This window comes from Crotalus tigris, unplaced genomic scaffold, assembly GCF_016545835.1.
Source record: "Crotalus tigris isolate CLP2741 ecotype Arizona unplaced genomic scaffold, ASM1654583v1 scf7180000017794.702064, whole genome shotgun sequence".
Classification (NCBI taxonomy): Eukaryota; Metazoa; Chordata; class Lepidosauria; order Squamata; family Viperidae; genus Crotalus; species Crotalus tigris.
The window spans coordinates 608807-622385 of NW_024096641.1; the positions used below are offsets into that span (position 1 = coordinate 608807).

General features: G+C 43.5%; 1 protein-coding gene across 1 annotated transcript in view; it reads left to right on the forward strand.

Annotated features, from left to right (window-relative positions):
* The window catches only part of COL20A1 (collagen type XX alpha 1 chain), a gene marked incomplete at its 3' end in the record, with an annotated part of 107866 nt that overhangs the window by 17299 nt on the left and 76988 nt on the right, over nt 1-13579 (forward strand). Inside the window, exons 7-9 of the mRNA XM_039342549.1 lie at nt 3677-3832; nt 8050-8169; nt 10486-10650. Coding sequence (XP_039198483.1) covers nt 3677-3832; nt 8050-8169; nt 10486-10650 — 441 coding nt within the window. The remainder of the gene's footprint in view (nt 1-3676; nt 3833-8049; nt 8170-10485; nt 10651-13579) is intronic.

A 13579-nucleotide genomic window follows, 5' to 3' on the forward strand; every position in this document is an offset into this window, starting at 1 on the left:
CATCATCAAAAAAAAGCTTTGGTTCTCCTAATTGCCTTATCAGCTAATCATATGTCAAGCCAGTGGTGGCGAACCTATGACACCGGTGCCAGAGGCAGCACTCAGAGCCCTCTCTGTTGGCATGCGTTCCACTGCTGCCAGCAGCAGGTCCATCAGACCGCCACCGTTGCCCAGAGCAGGAGCCCCACCCAGCACAAAGGAGCAAAGCAGCCGACTAGCAAGCTTGAGTAGAGGTGGTAGAGCAGAGGTCACCAACCATTGTCAATTGGTGGACTGGAAGAAAAGGGAGGGGGAAGCATTTTACATGCGTGCATGCACGCATGAGGCCGTGAGCCCGCATGCGCTGCAAATGGGCAGGGCTAGTGCCTGCGTAATACTCACTAGCCCTGCCCCGCTTTTGCATGGTGCAGTGCCTTGTATCTCCCCCCTGTGGTGCGGTGGCAGCCATTTTTGTGCCTTGCAGCATGGTGGCCCATTTTTGTGCCCCTGGTTTTTGCGTGCTAGAGGTGGCACTCAGAGGCGTCTCCCTGCCCCCTCCTCCAAGGGCACCACAATGCTGATGCAGCCCTGGCACTTTGTGATAAATAAGTGGGTTTTGCATTGCGGTTTGGGCACTCGGTCTCTAAAAGGTTCGCTATCACTGTGTCAGGCTGTTATGTGCTCCTGGCTACTTTCCTTCGTGACCTGAGGCAAGCTCGCCTGGCCAATAACCAGCCAAGACACAGTGAAGGCCTTTGGTTTCATTTATTGCAATAAGCGGGGAGAGAAGCTATCAAAACTTGGTTCTCTCCAAAGTTTCAACCCAAAATATTCCCTTCTTTATACAGCCCTGTCCCGCCTGCCACACCCCTCCTCTTTTCTTTTCAACTATGACCTGGATGACTAAGAATATCTATAGACACTTGATTTTTTTTGTGCAGAAATAAACTACCTAGCCAAAAGACACAATTTTCTTAACACAAATGACAACACTCAGACACCATTGGTGGACTGAGTTTTCTCCAAGCACCTTGGCAGTGAACGTGGAAAATCTGGAATTTGGCACATGTTAAACTTGTTCTGACTCGGGAGATAATCACTTTTTAACCATCTGTTGTGCACTTAAAACTATGAGTGGGATCCATCATGAACTTTTGGGGTTTCTCTCTCTCTCTCTCTCTCTCTCCTCCCCCCTCTGTGTGTGTGTGTGTGTGTGTGTGTGGAGGGGGAAGGGCTGTTGCACGGAAGCTAATCCTGCAGATAAAACAATCATATTTGCAGTGTTATATCATATATTTCTAGTGGTAGAGGGCTCAGATATTAAAAAAAGAGACACAGTGACATCTGTACAAAGCTCTTCCAGTAAATGCATTTAATTCCTAGGTCCAGGCACCAATTTTAACCTTATTACATATGACAACTGAAAAAAAAAAGATGAATGCCCCACATTAGAGACAGTGAGATGCACAAATTTGAAAGGCATATTTTGTGATGGGATCTGACCTGGAGAGATCGGGGAGATATTTTAGCCTGAAGAGACAGCCAATACGTGTTAATTTTGCATGATGGGATGTCGTTCCCTTTCTAAGGGGAAAAAAACCAGGGTGGAAATAGATTGGAACGCTGATGTAATCCTGGCATACGGGCAGGATCGTGTTCCCAAAAGACAACCTGGAGAAGCAGATAGGGCTGCTTTTAATGGATCCAGTTAAAGAGGCAGCTGCTTTAATGAGCCCATGCTTTCCAGCAATTGTGTCCTTCCAAGGCTCATCTGAAAGAAGTCTAAAATAGTTGTCAATCACCCTTCAGAAAGAAAAAAAATAAATGTTCTGGAGGTCCTCATTTTCTAGTTAGTTAGAGCCAGACTGCTTTTTAGAAGGCCAGATCCTGAAGTGGAAACTCAAGTACTTTGGCCACCTAATGAGAAGGAAGGACTCACTGGAGAAGAGCCTAATCCTGGGAAAGATGGAGGGCAAGAGAAGAAGGGGACGACAGAGAATGAGGTGGCTGGATGGAGTCACTGTAGCAGCAGGCGTGAGCTTAGATCAGGGGTAGTCTAGCTTAGCTGGCTCAGGAATTCTGGGAGTTGAAGTCCACGATCATAAAAGAGCCAAGGTTGACTACCCCTGTCTTAGATGGACTCCAGAAGATGGTAGAGGACAGGAAGGCCTGGAGGAATGTTGTCCATGGGGTTGCAATGGGTCGGACACGACTTCGCAACTAACAACAAAGGGTTTTTACAGAAGGGGAATCAAAATGGTGGGTGCAGTTGGGCAATCAAAGCCCCGCCCTTTTTTAAATAATGCCAACCACATTATAAAGAGGCAGTTTTCACCCCCCAGTCATACACTTTATCCCATCCCTCTGCTTTTTCTTTCCTGAAGAAAAGATAACAGAAATACAAAAATGGATCACCTATCAAAGTCAGCATTTTTTTTTCAGTCCTTGACTGAACCATTCATGCAGTGATTGTGCAAAGTTATGGCAGCATTGAAAAAAAGTGACTTATGACTGGTCCTCGTACTTATGACTGTGGCAGCATCCCGACAGTCAAGGGGTCAAAAATTGAGTCCTTGGCAACCGGCATGTATTTTCAGTGAGTGCAGCATCCTGAGGTCCTGGGATCACCTTTTTTGTGACCTCCCAAGTTGGCTTTTGACAAGCAAAGTCAATGGGGGGGGATCTGGATTCACTTAACAATTGCAGTGATTTGCTTAGCGACCATGGCAAAAAAGGACACAAAATTGAGTACGCCTTCATCATTCCATTACCTTTCTTAGCAACGGAAATCATTTGTGGTCATTAAGTTGAGGATTACCTGTATTTTGGACCTGGTGTTTGAATCCTCACGAATAATTTCAGAATAAGTTCTCTCCTTTTAATGCTGTAGACATTTCAGCTATATTTTTAAACAATTAAGCTAGACATGCACGTTCATCTCCTCTTCTTCTTCTTCTTCTTCTTCTTCTTCTTCTTCTTCTTCTTCTTCTTCTTCTTCTTCTTCTTCTTCTTCTTCTTCTTCTTCTTCTTCTTCTTCTTCTTCTTCTTCTTCTTCTCCTCCTCCTCCTCCTCCTTCTCCTCCTTCTCCTCCTCCTCCTCCTCCTTTTCCTCCTTCTTCTCTTCTCCTCTCCTCCTCTTCCCCTTCTTCTTCTTCCTCTTCCTCTTCTTCTTCCTCCTTTCTCCTCCTCCTCCTCCTCCTCCTCCTCCTCCTCCTCTTCTTCTTCTTCTTCTTCTTCTTCTTCTTCTTCTTCTTCTTCTTCTTCTTCTTCTTCTTCTTCTTCTTCTTCTTTCTCCTCCTTCTCCTCCTCCTCCTTCTTCTCTTTCTCCTCCTCCTCCTCCTCCTCCTCCTCCTTCTTCCTCTTCTTCTTCTTCTTCTTCCTCCTCCTCCTCCTCCTCCTCCTCTTTCCTTTTCCTCTTCTTCTTCTTCTTCTTCTTCTTCTTCTTCTTCTTCTTCTTCTTCTTCTTCTTCTTCTTCTTCTTCTTCTTCTTCTTCTTCTTCTTCTTCTTCTTCTTCTTCTTCTTCTTCTTCTTCTTCTTCTTCTTCTTCTTCTTCTTCTTCTTCTTCTCCTTCTTCTCCTTTCCCCTCCTCCTCCACTCTTTTCTTCTCTTCCTCCTCCTTTCTTCCTTTCCCCTCCTTTTCCTCCTCCTCCTCCTTTCTTCCCCCCCTCCTCCTCCCTGACTCTGCTTCTTTTCATAGTTTCCCAGTTCCAGTGTGATACCTCTGCTATGACGGATATCATCCTGCTGGTGGATGGATCTTGGAGTATTGGACGCAACAATTTTGGACTGCTTCGAGAATTCCTGGTGTCTTTGCTGGCGCCTTTCAATATTGCTGAGGATAAGATCAGAGTAGGTGAGCAGCTTCTTTTTACAGGCTTCAAATCCAGGAATGATGTTTTGGAAAAAGTAATGTTTTCTACCAATCAAAGGAAGCAGCAGCAGAGATTCTTTGGAATCTTAAACTCATTTTTTGCGCTGTTAGGATAGCAATGAATTCATTGGTAACTGCATCTCAAGAAAAAGTTGCGACAATAGAAAAAACTTAGGAGAAGAAGCAGCTGTTCAAAGACTTCAAGAACAATTCTTGTTGCTATTTTACATCCTCCATGGATGACCCAGATTGCTTCTTCTTCTTCTTTTTTAAATAATTTTACTGAAATGTTTAATAGCCATACTAAAATCTCAGTTGAAAAAAAGGAAAAGAAAAAGGCAAAAAGTGCACTGAAAAGAAATAAATTATTTTATTGACATTTTAATAAACATAGCAAAAGTAATACAAACTAAACCAGAAAGAAAACAGTGAGAGAAAAAAGAGAAAAAAGTAGAAGAAAGAATTTTGTTTGAAAAAAAAAACAATTGTATTGAAATTTTAATTAACAAAAAAACTCAAATAAACTAAACTAGAAAAGTAAAAAAAACGCCGTGGGAAAAAAACGAAACAGCAGAATTTTAAAAATGATTTTCTTGATTTTCTTGACAAAGTAGAAACTGATATAAACTAAACTGAAAAAAGTGCAGGAAAAAAAAGGGGGAAAATAATTTTATTGATTTATTTTTGTAACAAACATAGCAAATGTTCATACAAATTACACAGAGGACAGAGAAGAGCAACAAAGATGATTAGGGGACTGGAGGCCAAAGCATATGAGGAACAGTTGCTGGAATTGGGTATATTTAGTTTAACAAAGAGAAGGATGAGGGGGGACATGATAGCAGTATTCCAATATCTCTAATATAATATAGGGGTTACCTTGCTCAATAGTAGTAACTGTGAGAGGGACCTTGGAGTCCTAGTGGACAATCATTTAAATATGAGCCAACTGTGTGCTGCAGCTGCTAAAAAAGCCAGCACAGTGCTGGGCTGCATTAACAGAGGGATAGAATCAAGATCACGTGAAGTATTAATACCACTTTACAAGGCCTTAGTAAGGCCACACTTGGAATACTGCATCCAGTTTTGGTCACCACGACGTAAAAAAGATGTTGAGACTCTAGAAAGAGTACAGAGAAGACCAACAAAGATGATTAGGGGACTGGAGGCTAAAACATATAAGGAACGGTTGCTGGAATTGGGTATGTCTAGTTTAATGAAGAGAACGACGAGGGGGGACATGATAGCAGTCTTTCAGTATCTGAGGGGCTGCCCCAAAGAAGAAGGAGTCAAGCTCTTCTCCAAAGCACCCGAAGGCAGGACAAGAAGCAACGGATGGAAACTAATCAAGGAGAGAAGCAACCTAGAACTAAGGAGAAACTTCCTGAAAGTTAGAACAATTAACCAGTGGAACAACCTGCCTCCAGAAGCTTTGAATGCTCCAACACTGGAAGTTTTTAAGAGACTGGACAGCCATTTGTCCAAAATGGTGTAGGGTTTCCTGCCTGAGCAGGAGGTTGGACTAGATGACCTCCAAGGTCCCTTCCAACTTTATTATTATTATTATTATTATGGATCATCGCACAGTCAGCCAGATGTTCAGACTGGATTTGGCATTTTGTCTACCTATCGAGTCCTTACCCAGGACCTGGGATAGGCAGATGTGGATGTTTGATGGTGTTACAGATATCGTCGCAGGATGGAAGCAGTTCCTAATAAGGCTGCCTTTTGCAATTGACTAATAGCGAATTTGTCAATGCCAATGGTGTTCAACTGGTGCTCCAGTTGTTTTGGGATTGCACCCAAGGAGCCTATTACTATTGGTACTACCCTTGCTTGCTTTTGCCACAGTCTTTCTATTTCTATTTGTAGGTCTTGGTATTTTGTTATCTTCTCCAGTTCTTTCTCTTCTATTCTGCATTGAAGCTTGTTTCAAAGAAACAGCTAGCACAAGCATTAAAAGATGCAAATACTGCAATAGCAAGTATAAGCACCAATTCACTGCAAGAAACAAACCAACTAATGTACAGCACAGCTGCAGTTATAACAGAATACCTGGGATGCAAAATCAACAAAGAAGAAAAACAAACAAACAGTGCACCACAAAAATGGAAGGTTAGACTAGAAAATAAGATCAGCAAGTTAAGATCACATGCAAGCAAGCTAGAACAGATGAAAGAAAAGAAGCTGAAGAACAAGAAGACCAAAGAATACCTAATCAAGAAATACCACTTAGAAACAAGGAAGATCAAGGAAGCACTGGAAATAATAAAGCAACAAATAACAGCTATAGCCAGGAAAATCAGTAGATATGAAGCTCGAATTGCAAACTATAGGCAGAACCTCCAATTTCAATCCAATCAGAAACGTTTCTACCAATCCATCAATGGAGAAACTGCAAGGAATCAGTCAGTACCTGACAAGGAAGAAACAGTGCAGTTCTGGAAGCAGATATGGGATAACCCAAAGAAATACAACAAGGATGCGGCTTGGTTAAAAGAGGTGGATGCAAATAAAACAGAAGTTGAAATGAAAGAACTAGTAATAACAACAAAAATGGTAGAAAAAAGAGCAAAGAAAATCAAAAATTGGTCAGCACCAGGTGAAGATGAACTGCATGGGTTTTGGTTGAAACATCTAACTGTTATACACCCACTCATTGCCAAACAGTTCAACAATATACTACAAGGAGGAGAAATTGAAAAGTGGCTAACAACTGGGAAAACCTACCTAATAATGAAAAATCCAGCAAAAGGGGCAACACCAGGTAACTACAGGCCAATTACCTGCTTACCAACAACTTTCAAATTACTAACTGGTGTGGTAGCTGATGCAGTACAACAGCATCTAGTTGAAAACAATCTCTTTCCACCTGAGCAGAAAGGAAACCGCCCCAATAGCAGAGGAACAAAAGATCAACTCCTAATAGACAAAATGATCTTGGAAAACTGCAAGAGAAGGAAGACCAACCTGAATGTGGCATGGATTGACTACAAAAAGGCATTTGACTCTCTGCCACATGATTGGATAATAAAGTGCCTAGAAATAACAGGAGTCAGTAGAAACATCAGAAAATTTGTGCAAAGATCGATGGCACAATGGAAGACACAGTTGCAGATCAATGGTGAGAAGCTGGGAGAGGTTAATATCAAGAGAGGAATATTTCAAGGAGATTCATTATCACCATTACTATTTGTTATTGCACTGTTTCCTCTGTCAACAATACTGAATAACTCAGGACATGGCTATCAAACATCAAAAACATCTGCCAGACTATCCCACCTCCTTTACATGGATGATCTGAAGCTGTATGGAAAAACATCATCTGAAATAGAATCGCTGCTCAACACTGTCCGTATATATAGCCAAGATATTGTAATGGAGTTTGGCTTGGACAAATGTGCCACACTTACTATCAAACAAGGAAAAATAGTGAAAACTGAAGGAATCAAGATGCCCCACGAAAATAACATTAAGAGTCTGGATGAGGAAGAGTACTACAAATACTTGGGTATCCTTCAAGCTGACAACATCAAGCACACTGAAGTCAAGAAAAAGATTAGAGGTGAATACATCAAGAGAGTGAAGAAGATCTTAAAATCCAAACTCAATGGAGGAAATACCATAAAGGCAATCAACACCTGGGCAATCCCAGTCATTAGGTACACAGCTGGAATAGTGGACTGGACTCAAGCAGAACTAAAAGCAATGGATAGGCAGACCAGAAAAATAATGACAATGAATCATGCCCTTCATCCACGCAGTGACATTGATAGACTTTATCTACCAAGGCAAATAGGTGGGCGTGGAATGCTACAAGTACATCAGATGGTTGAAGAAGAAAAAATGGCTTTGGAAGAATATCTGAAGAACAATGATGAAGATGCACTGAAATTAGTATATCAGGAAGGCTTACTAACTACTGGAGAGACCAAACTGGCCTACAGGAAAGACCAAATGAAGAACAGAATAGAGGCATGGGAAGACAAAGCACTACATGGCCAATACATGAAAAAAATAGCTGGGAAAGCAGATTATTATTATTATTATTATTATTATTTAAAAGAAAAAGTGAAAGACAAGGAAAGGGCCTAACCTGCAGCGAAATGAAAAAAGAAAAAACAAGTAGAACAAAATAAATAAATAAATGGAAAACACGAGCTTCCTTTCTGACTCCTTCTCCTTAACATTTCTTCCAGGCTTGTCCCAGTACAGCAGTGACCCACGGACAGAGTGGGATCTGAATACTTATTCCACCTGGGATCAGGTGTCCGAAGCCATTCGGAATTTGCGCTACAAGGGAGGGAACACTTTTACAGGTAAATGAATTACCTGAACTTTCTGGAAGCAGTAGATGGATATTCCCCATGAGGTGGTGGTGGCGAAGGTGGAGGACTAGGAACGATTGGATGTTGACATAACTAGGAATGAGTTATGTCAATAACTGGGAACTAGTTATGTCAACGCCCAACCGTTATTTCGCTCCAGGGCAGCACCATAAGGCAAAATAACTGCTTAACCCACGGGGTGTGTGTGTGTGTGTGTGTGTGTGTCTTCAAACTTGGCCCTTTTATGACTTGTGGACTTCAACTCCCAGAATTCCTCAGCCAGGCACAAGTTTGAAGTCCCCTGCCTTACAGTAATCATTTGGGGTATTACTGGTGGATACTATTCTTGCCAAGCCCTCCACAGAAAAGTGGCCAACAGTGGGAAGGAGGTAGACCCCAAAGTGGGAAGCAGGTAGGCCCCAAAGGCAAGATGGCCGCTGCAACTGCCATCTTGCCTTTATGACAGCAGATGCTGCTGGTGGCCAGAATCAGAGTTTATTCCCAGAGCTTTTAAATCCATTGTCTTCTCTCTCAGCTGCTGCACCCCATCAAAACGGCCCTTCTAGATGTCCCAAAGGTGCTTTTTCAAAAGGCAACTGGCTTTTCTTGTGGGGGGGAGGGGTTCCCAAGAAAACCTGGTTTCTGAAGAACTTGAAGAAGCTTCTTGGATGGGAAGTGAAATGTTTTCAAGTAAAAAAAAGCAAGGAAATCCAGTTGCCTTTTGGAAAAGCACCTTTGGGACAACCACGACCATGCCTGGCTGAGGAATTCTGGGAGTTGAAGTCCACAAGTCATAAAAGGGCCAAGTTTGAAGACCCCTGCCTTACAGTAATCATTTGGGGTATTACTGTTGGATATTATTCTTGCCAAGGCCTCCACAGAAAAGTGGCCAACAGCAGTGTTTATGGGAAGACGGTAGGTCGGAAAGGCAAGATAGCCATCTTGCCTTTCCGACCTACCGTCTTCCCATAAACACTGCTGTTGGCCACTTTTCTGTCTTCCCATAAACACTGAGGAACTCTGGGAGTTGAAGTCCACAAGTCATAAAAGGGCCAAGTTTGAAGACGCCTGGCTTAACCACAAGGCAAGCAGGAAAAAGCAAGAGTGAAATATGTACTGTGGCTGGTATAAGAAGCATCTCTACCAACTGTGGGCATTTGGCTATCATCTGTATCCCAACGTACCATAGACTACATCCTAACACATACACACACACACACACAAAATCCTTAGTTACGGTATATCATGTTGAGAACTTTGGCAGAATTTGAGCTGTGAGGGTAGCATTAAAAACGGTGTGAACTGCGGAGCAAATATATTTCTAGGGAGGGATCTTGAACAACCCACTATTGCAAACATGAAACAGTCCTTTGTCACTGATTGATTGATTGAATGATTGATTGATTAGGTGCCATCAAGTCATTGTCAATTCTTAGCAAACATATATATTTTTTCCCCATGACAATCTGTCTCCAATCTGCACTTTCAGGACTTTTATTTATTTATTTATTTATGAGACTTATATACCGCTTTAAGTGCAAGCACTCTCTAAGCGGTGTACACCAGTAAGCAATGTATATATATATTTACATTGCCCCCAACAATCTGGGTCCTCATTTTACCTACCCCGAAAGGATGGAAGGCTGAGTCAACCTTGAGCCGGTGAGATTTGAACCGCTGACCTGCTGAACACAGTCAGCTAAAGTGGCCTGCAGTACTGCACCCTAACTGCTGCGCTCACCTCGGTGTAACCTTCCAGCTGGCTGCTGTCATTTTATTTTTTCTCTTTTCTTTCACATTTACCCGCATTAGAGCTTTCTCCAAAGAGGGAGGTCTTGATAAACTGTCCAAAACACGATTTGATTTATTATTGTTAATATAATAATAATAATAATAATAATAGTAGTGGTAGTAGTAGTAGTAGTAGTAACAACAAAACAACAACAACAACAATAATAATAAAGTTGGAAGGACCTTGGAGGTCATCTAGTCCAACCCCCTGGCACCTGCAACATAACACCCCGGACTTAACAATTGTCAATAAGAAAGACAAAAAAGTCTGGATAGTGGACGTGGCAGTGCCTGGAGACAGCAGCCTGTCTGAACTGGGCGCGCGAAGCATGCGCTGCCATTTAAAACAAACTTAAAGAGAGACGACAAGCAGTTTGCCTTCTGGGAGGCGTCCAGTGTTAAAGCAGTGGCCATGTTGCTTATTTATCCCCGGCTTGGATGAACCAGGATGAAGACTTGACTTCTGACACTTTCTAAGTATAATATTTTTCCCCTTCCCTTCTTTCTCCATCCAAGGTTCAGCGCTGACTCACGTCCTGGAGCAGAACCTGAAGGAAGAAGTTGGCGCTAGGCCTGAAGCGTCTAAACTGCTCATCCTTTTGACCGATGGCAAATCTCAGGATGATGCCAGCCCACCCGCCCAGATCTTGAAGAATATGGGAATCAAGATATTTGCTGTTGGTGAGTCCCCCAGACCCAGAGTCAACCTGGGGAACTCTGGGAGTTGACGTCCACACGTCTTCCAAACCAGTGGTTCTTAGCCTTTTTGAACGAATCGCCCCCTTGAGCCAATGAGAAAGTTGTCATTGCCCCCCTCCCCCAACATAACCTCTCAATCACAACATAGGAAATAATTCTTCAATTTATGCAAACACTTGTTTTGTTTTCTTTAAAATTGTCATCAGGACATATCGATGCAAATAATTTATTTCCAGTCTTTTCCCCATATCTCAACTGTGTGAAAAATGTTGGTGCCACCCATCACTTTATTCTCAAACTTCGTGATACATGTATTTATTTATTCAAGACACTTAAATGTAATGACCACTGAAAACAAAATTCAATGGCAAGAAAGTGAAATGCCCGAAAAGAAAAACAGTAACATTTAATAATTGAATTACAAGTAAAATTTAAGACGCAAAAAGAAATATAAAAAGAGTAGAGGCTGCTGCGTAACGCGCATGAAGATAAGCGATGCGTATTCACATATGTACGGCGTTCTGTACTGAAGCTAGCTGGAGGAACATTTGAAAACACAATTCAATCCACTAATTGAGCGATCTGATGTTTTTGTACGACAGATATACAGCGATTCACTGTATGAAAAAAGTCTCAAAAGTGTCCCCAAAACCTCTCGCTCCATCGCCCCCATATCCCCCCCCTTTTCATTCCTTCGCCCCCGCGTCACCTCTTTTCATTCCATCGCCCCCCTGAAAAACGAAATCACCCCCTGGGGGGCCATATCGCCCAGGTTAAGAACCACTGGTCCAAACCTTCAGAATTCTGTCTCATGTCAATACCAAGATCTGACCACCAGATGGTGCTGCCTCTCTACTCAAGCTGAAATATTTGGCCTGCCAAGCCGTTATTATATCCCAGCCTTTTCCCAGAAATAGTTTGGACTACAGATTCCATTATCCCTGGCTGCATTGGCCATGATGAATGCTGACTGGACTGCTGTGAACTGTAGTCCCTTGGGTTTGAAAGACATCTGGTTGGGTATAAATATTGAGGGGCTTCACAGGCATCAAATCTACTAAATGAAGTCGGTCCTTGTGTTAGATTTACACATTCTGCTGGGCTGAACTGAAACGGAGTGGGGTTGTTTATGGGTATGGGAACCCTTCGTGCCAGGGAGTTTGACTCAGGCTTTCCCCTTGTGCCACAACAGAGTTGGTGAGTTCAGGACACAGCATGCCACGAGAAGGCAGGAATTGGGCTTTCGTAGATTGTGCTTAAATGTGTGGCTTGTGGAGAAGTCACCCACATTCAAGAGGGAGAATTCTGTAGCACAAAATATCTCCAGGGAAAAGAGTTGTAAAGGAGGAGGAGACGGAGAGGAGAAGGGAGGGGGGGAGAAGGGATGAGGAGAAGACAAAGAGGAAAGAGAAGAGGGAAGGAGAAAGAGAAGAGGAGGAAGAGGAGGAGAAGGAGGAGAGAGGAGAAAGAGATGGAGACGTAGAAGGACAAGGAGGAAGAGAAGAGAAGGAGGAAGAGGAGGTCATGGAGGATGGAGAGGGGAAGGAGGAGGAGGAGAAGGAAGAAAGATGGAAATAGGGAAGAGGAGGAGAGGAAGAAGGAAGGAGAAGGGACAAGTGAAGACAAAGGAGAAGAAGAAGAAGAAAAAGAAGAAGAAGAAGAAGAGGAGGAGGAGGAGGAGAAGAAGGAGAAGAGGAGGAAGAGGAAGAAAGAGGAGGAGCTCAAGGAGAAGGAGAGGGAAAGGAAATGGAGATGAAGAGGAGGAGGAAGAAGAGGAGGAGGAGGAAGAGGAGGAGGAGGAAGAAGGAGGAGCTGAAGGAGAAGGAGAGGAAAGGAAATGGAGACAAGGAGGAGGAAGACAAGGAGGAGCAGGTGGAAGGGGAGGAGGAAGAGGAGGAGGAAGAAGAGGAGGAAGAAGAGGAGGAGGAGGAAGAAGGAGCTGAAGGAGAAGGAGGGAAAGGAAATGGAGTCAAGGAGGAGGAGGAGGAAGACAAGGAGGAGCAGGTGGAAGGGGAGGAGGAAGAGGAGGAGGAGGAAGAGGAGGAGGAAGAAGGAGGAGCTGAAGGAGAAGGAGAGGAAAGGAAATGGAGACGAGGAAGAGGAGGAAGACGAGGAGGAGCAGGTGGAAGGGGAGGAGGAAGAGGAGGAGGAGGAAGAAGAGGAGGAAGAAGAGGAGGAAGAAGGAGCTGAAGGAGAATGAGGGAAAGGAAATGGAGTCAAGGAGGAGGAGGAGGAAGACAAGGAGGAGCAGGTGGAAGGGGAGGAGGAAGAGGAGGAGGAGGAAGAGGAGGAGGAGGAAGAAGGAGGAGCTGAAGGAGAAGGAGAGGAAAGGAAATGGAGACGAGGAAGAGGAGGAAGACGAGGAGGAACAGGTGGAGGGGGAGGAGGAAGAGGAGAAGGAGGAGGAGGAAGAAAAAGGAGGAGCTGAAGGGGAGAAGAAGAGGGAAAGGAAATGGAGGCGAGGAGGAGGAGGAAGAGGAAATGGACAAGAGGAAAAACCAGGAGGAAGAGAAGGGGAGAAAGAGAAGGAAAAGGAAGGGAAAAGATGACAGGGAGGAGGAGGAGGAGGAGGAGAAAAGGAAGGACTGGGAGAAGGAAGGGAGATGGAGAAGAAGGAGAAGAGGAGCAGAAAAGAGAAGGATGAGAAGAAATTGAATAAAGTGGAATAATAACTGAACACAATGGACAAGAATATTTTTTTGCAAAAAACAAAACCACAACCCAAACTGAGAGAAAATGGGTATCAAATGGAGAGGCATTCTCCTAAAAGCATGGCTGGTGAGATGATTTGAAGGGTCCTTGGTGCCCTCTGAGCTTGCTTGTTTTCTGGCTGACGTTGCGTTACGCAAACTAGCTAACATCATCAGGGCTAGTCATGGTTGGATGGTTCCGACGGACGATTGATTGGGGC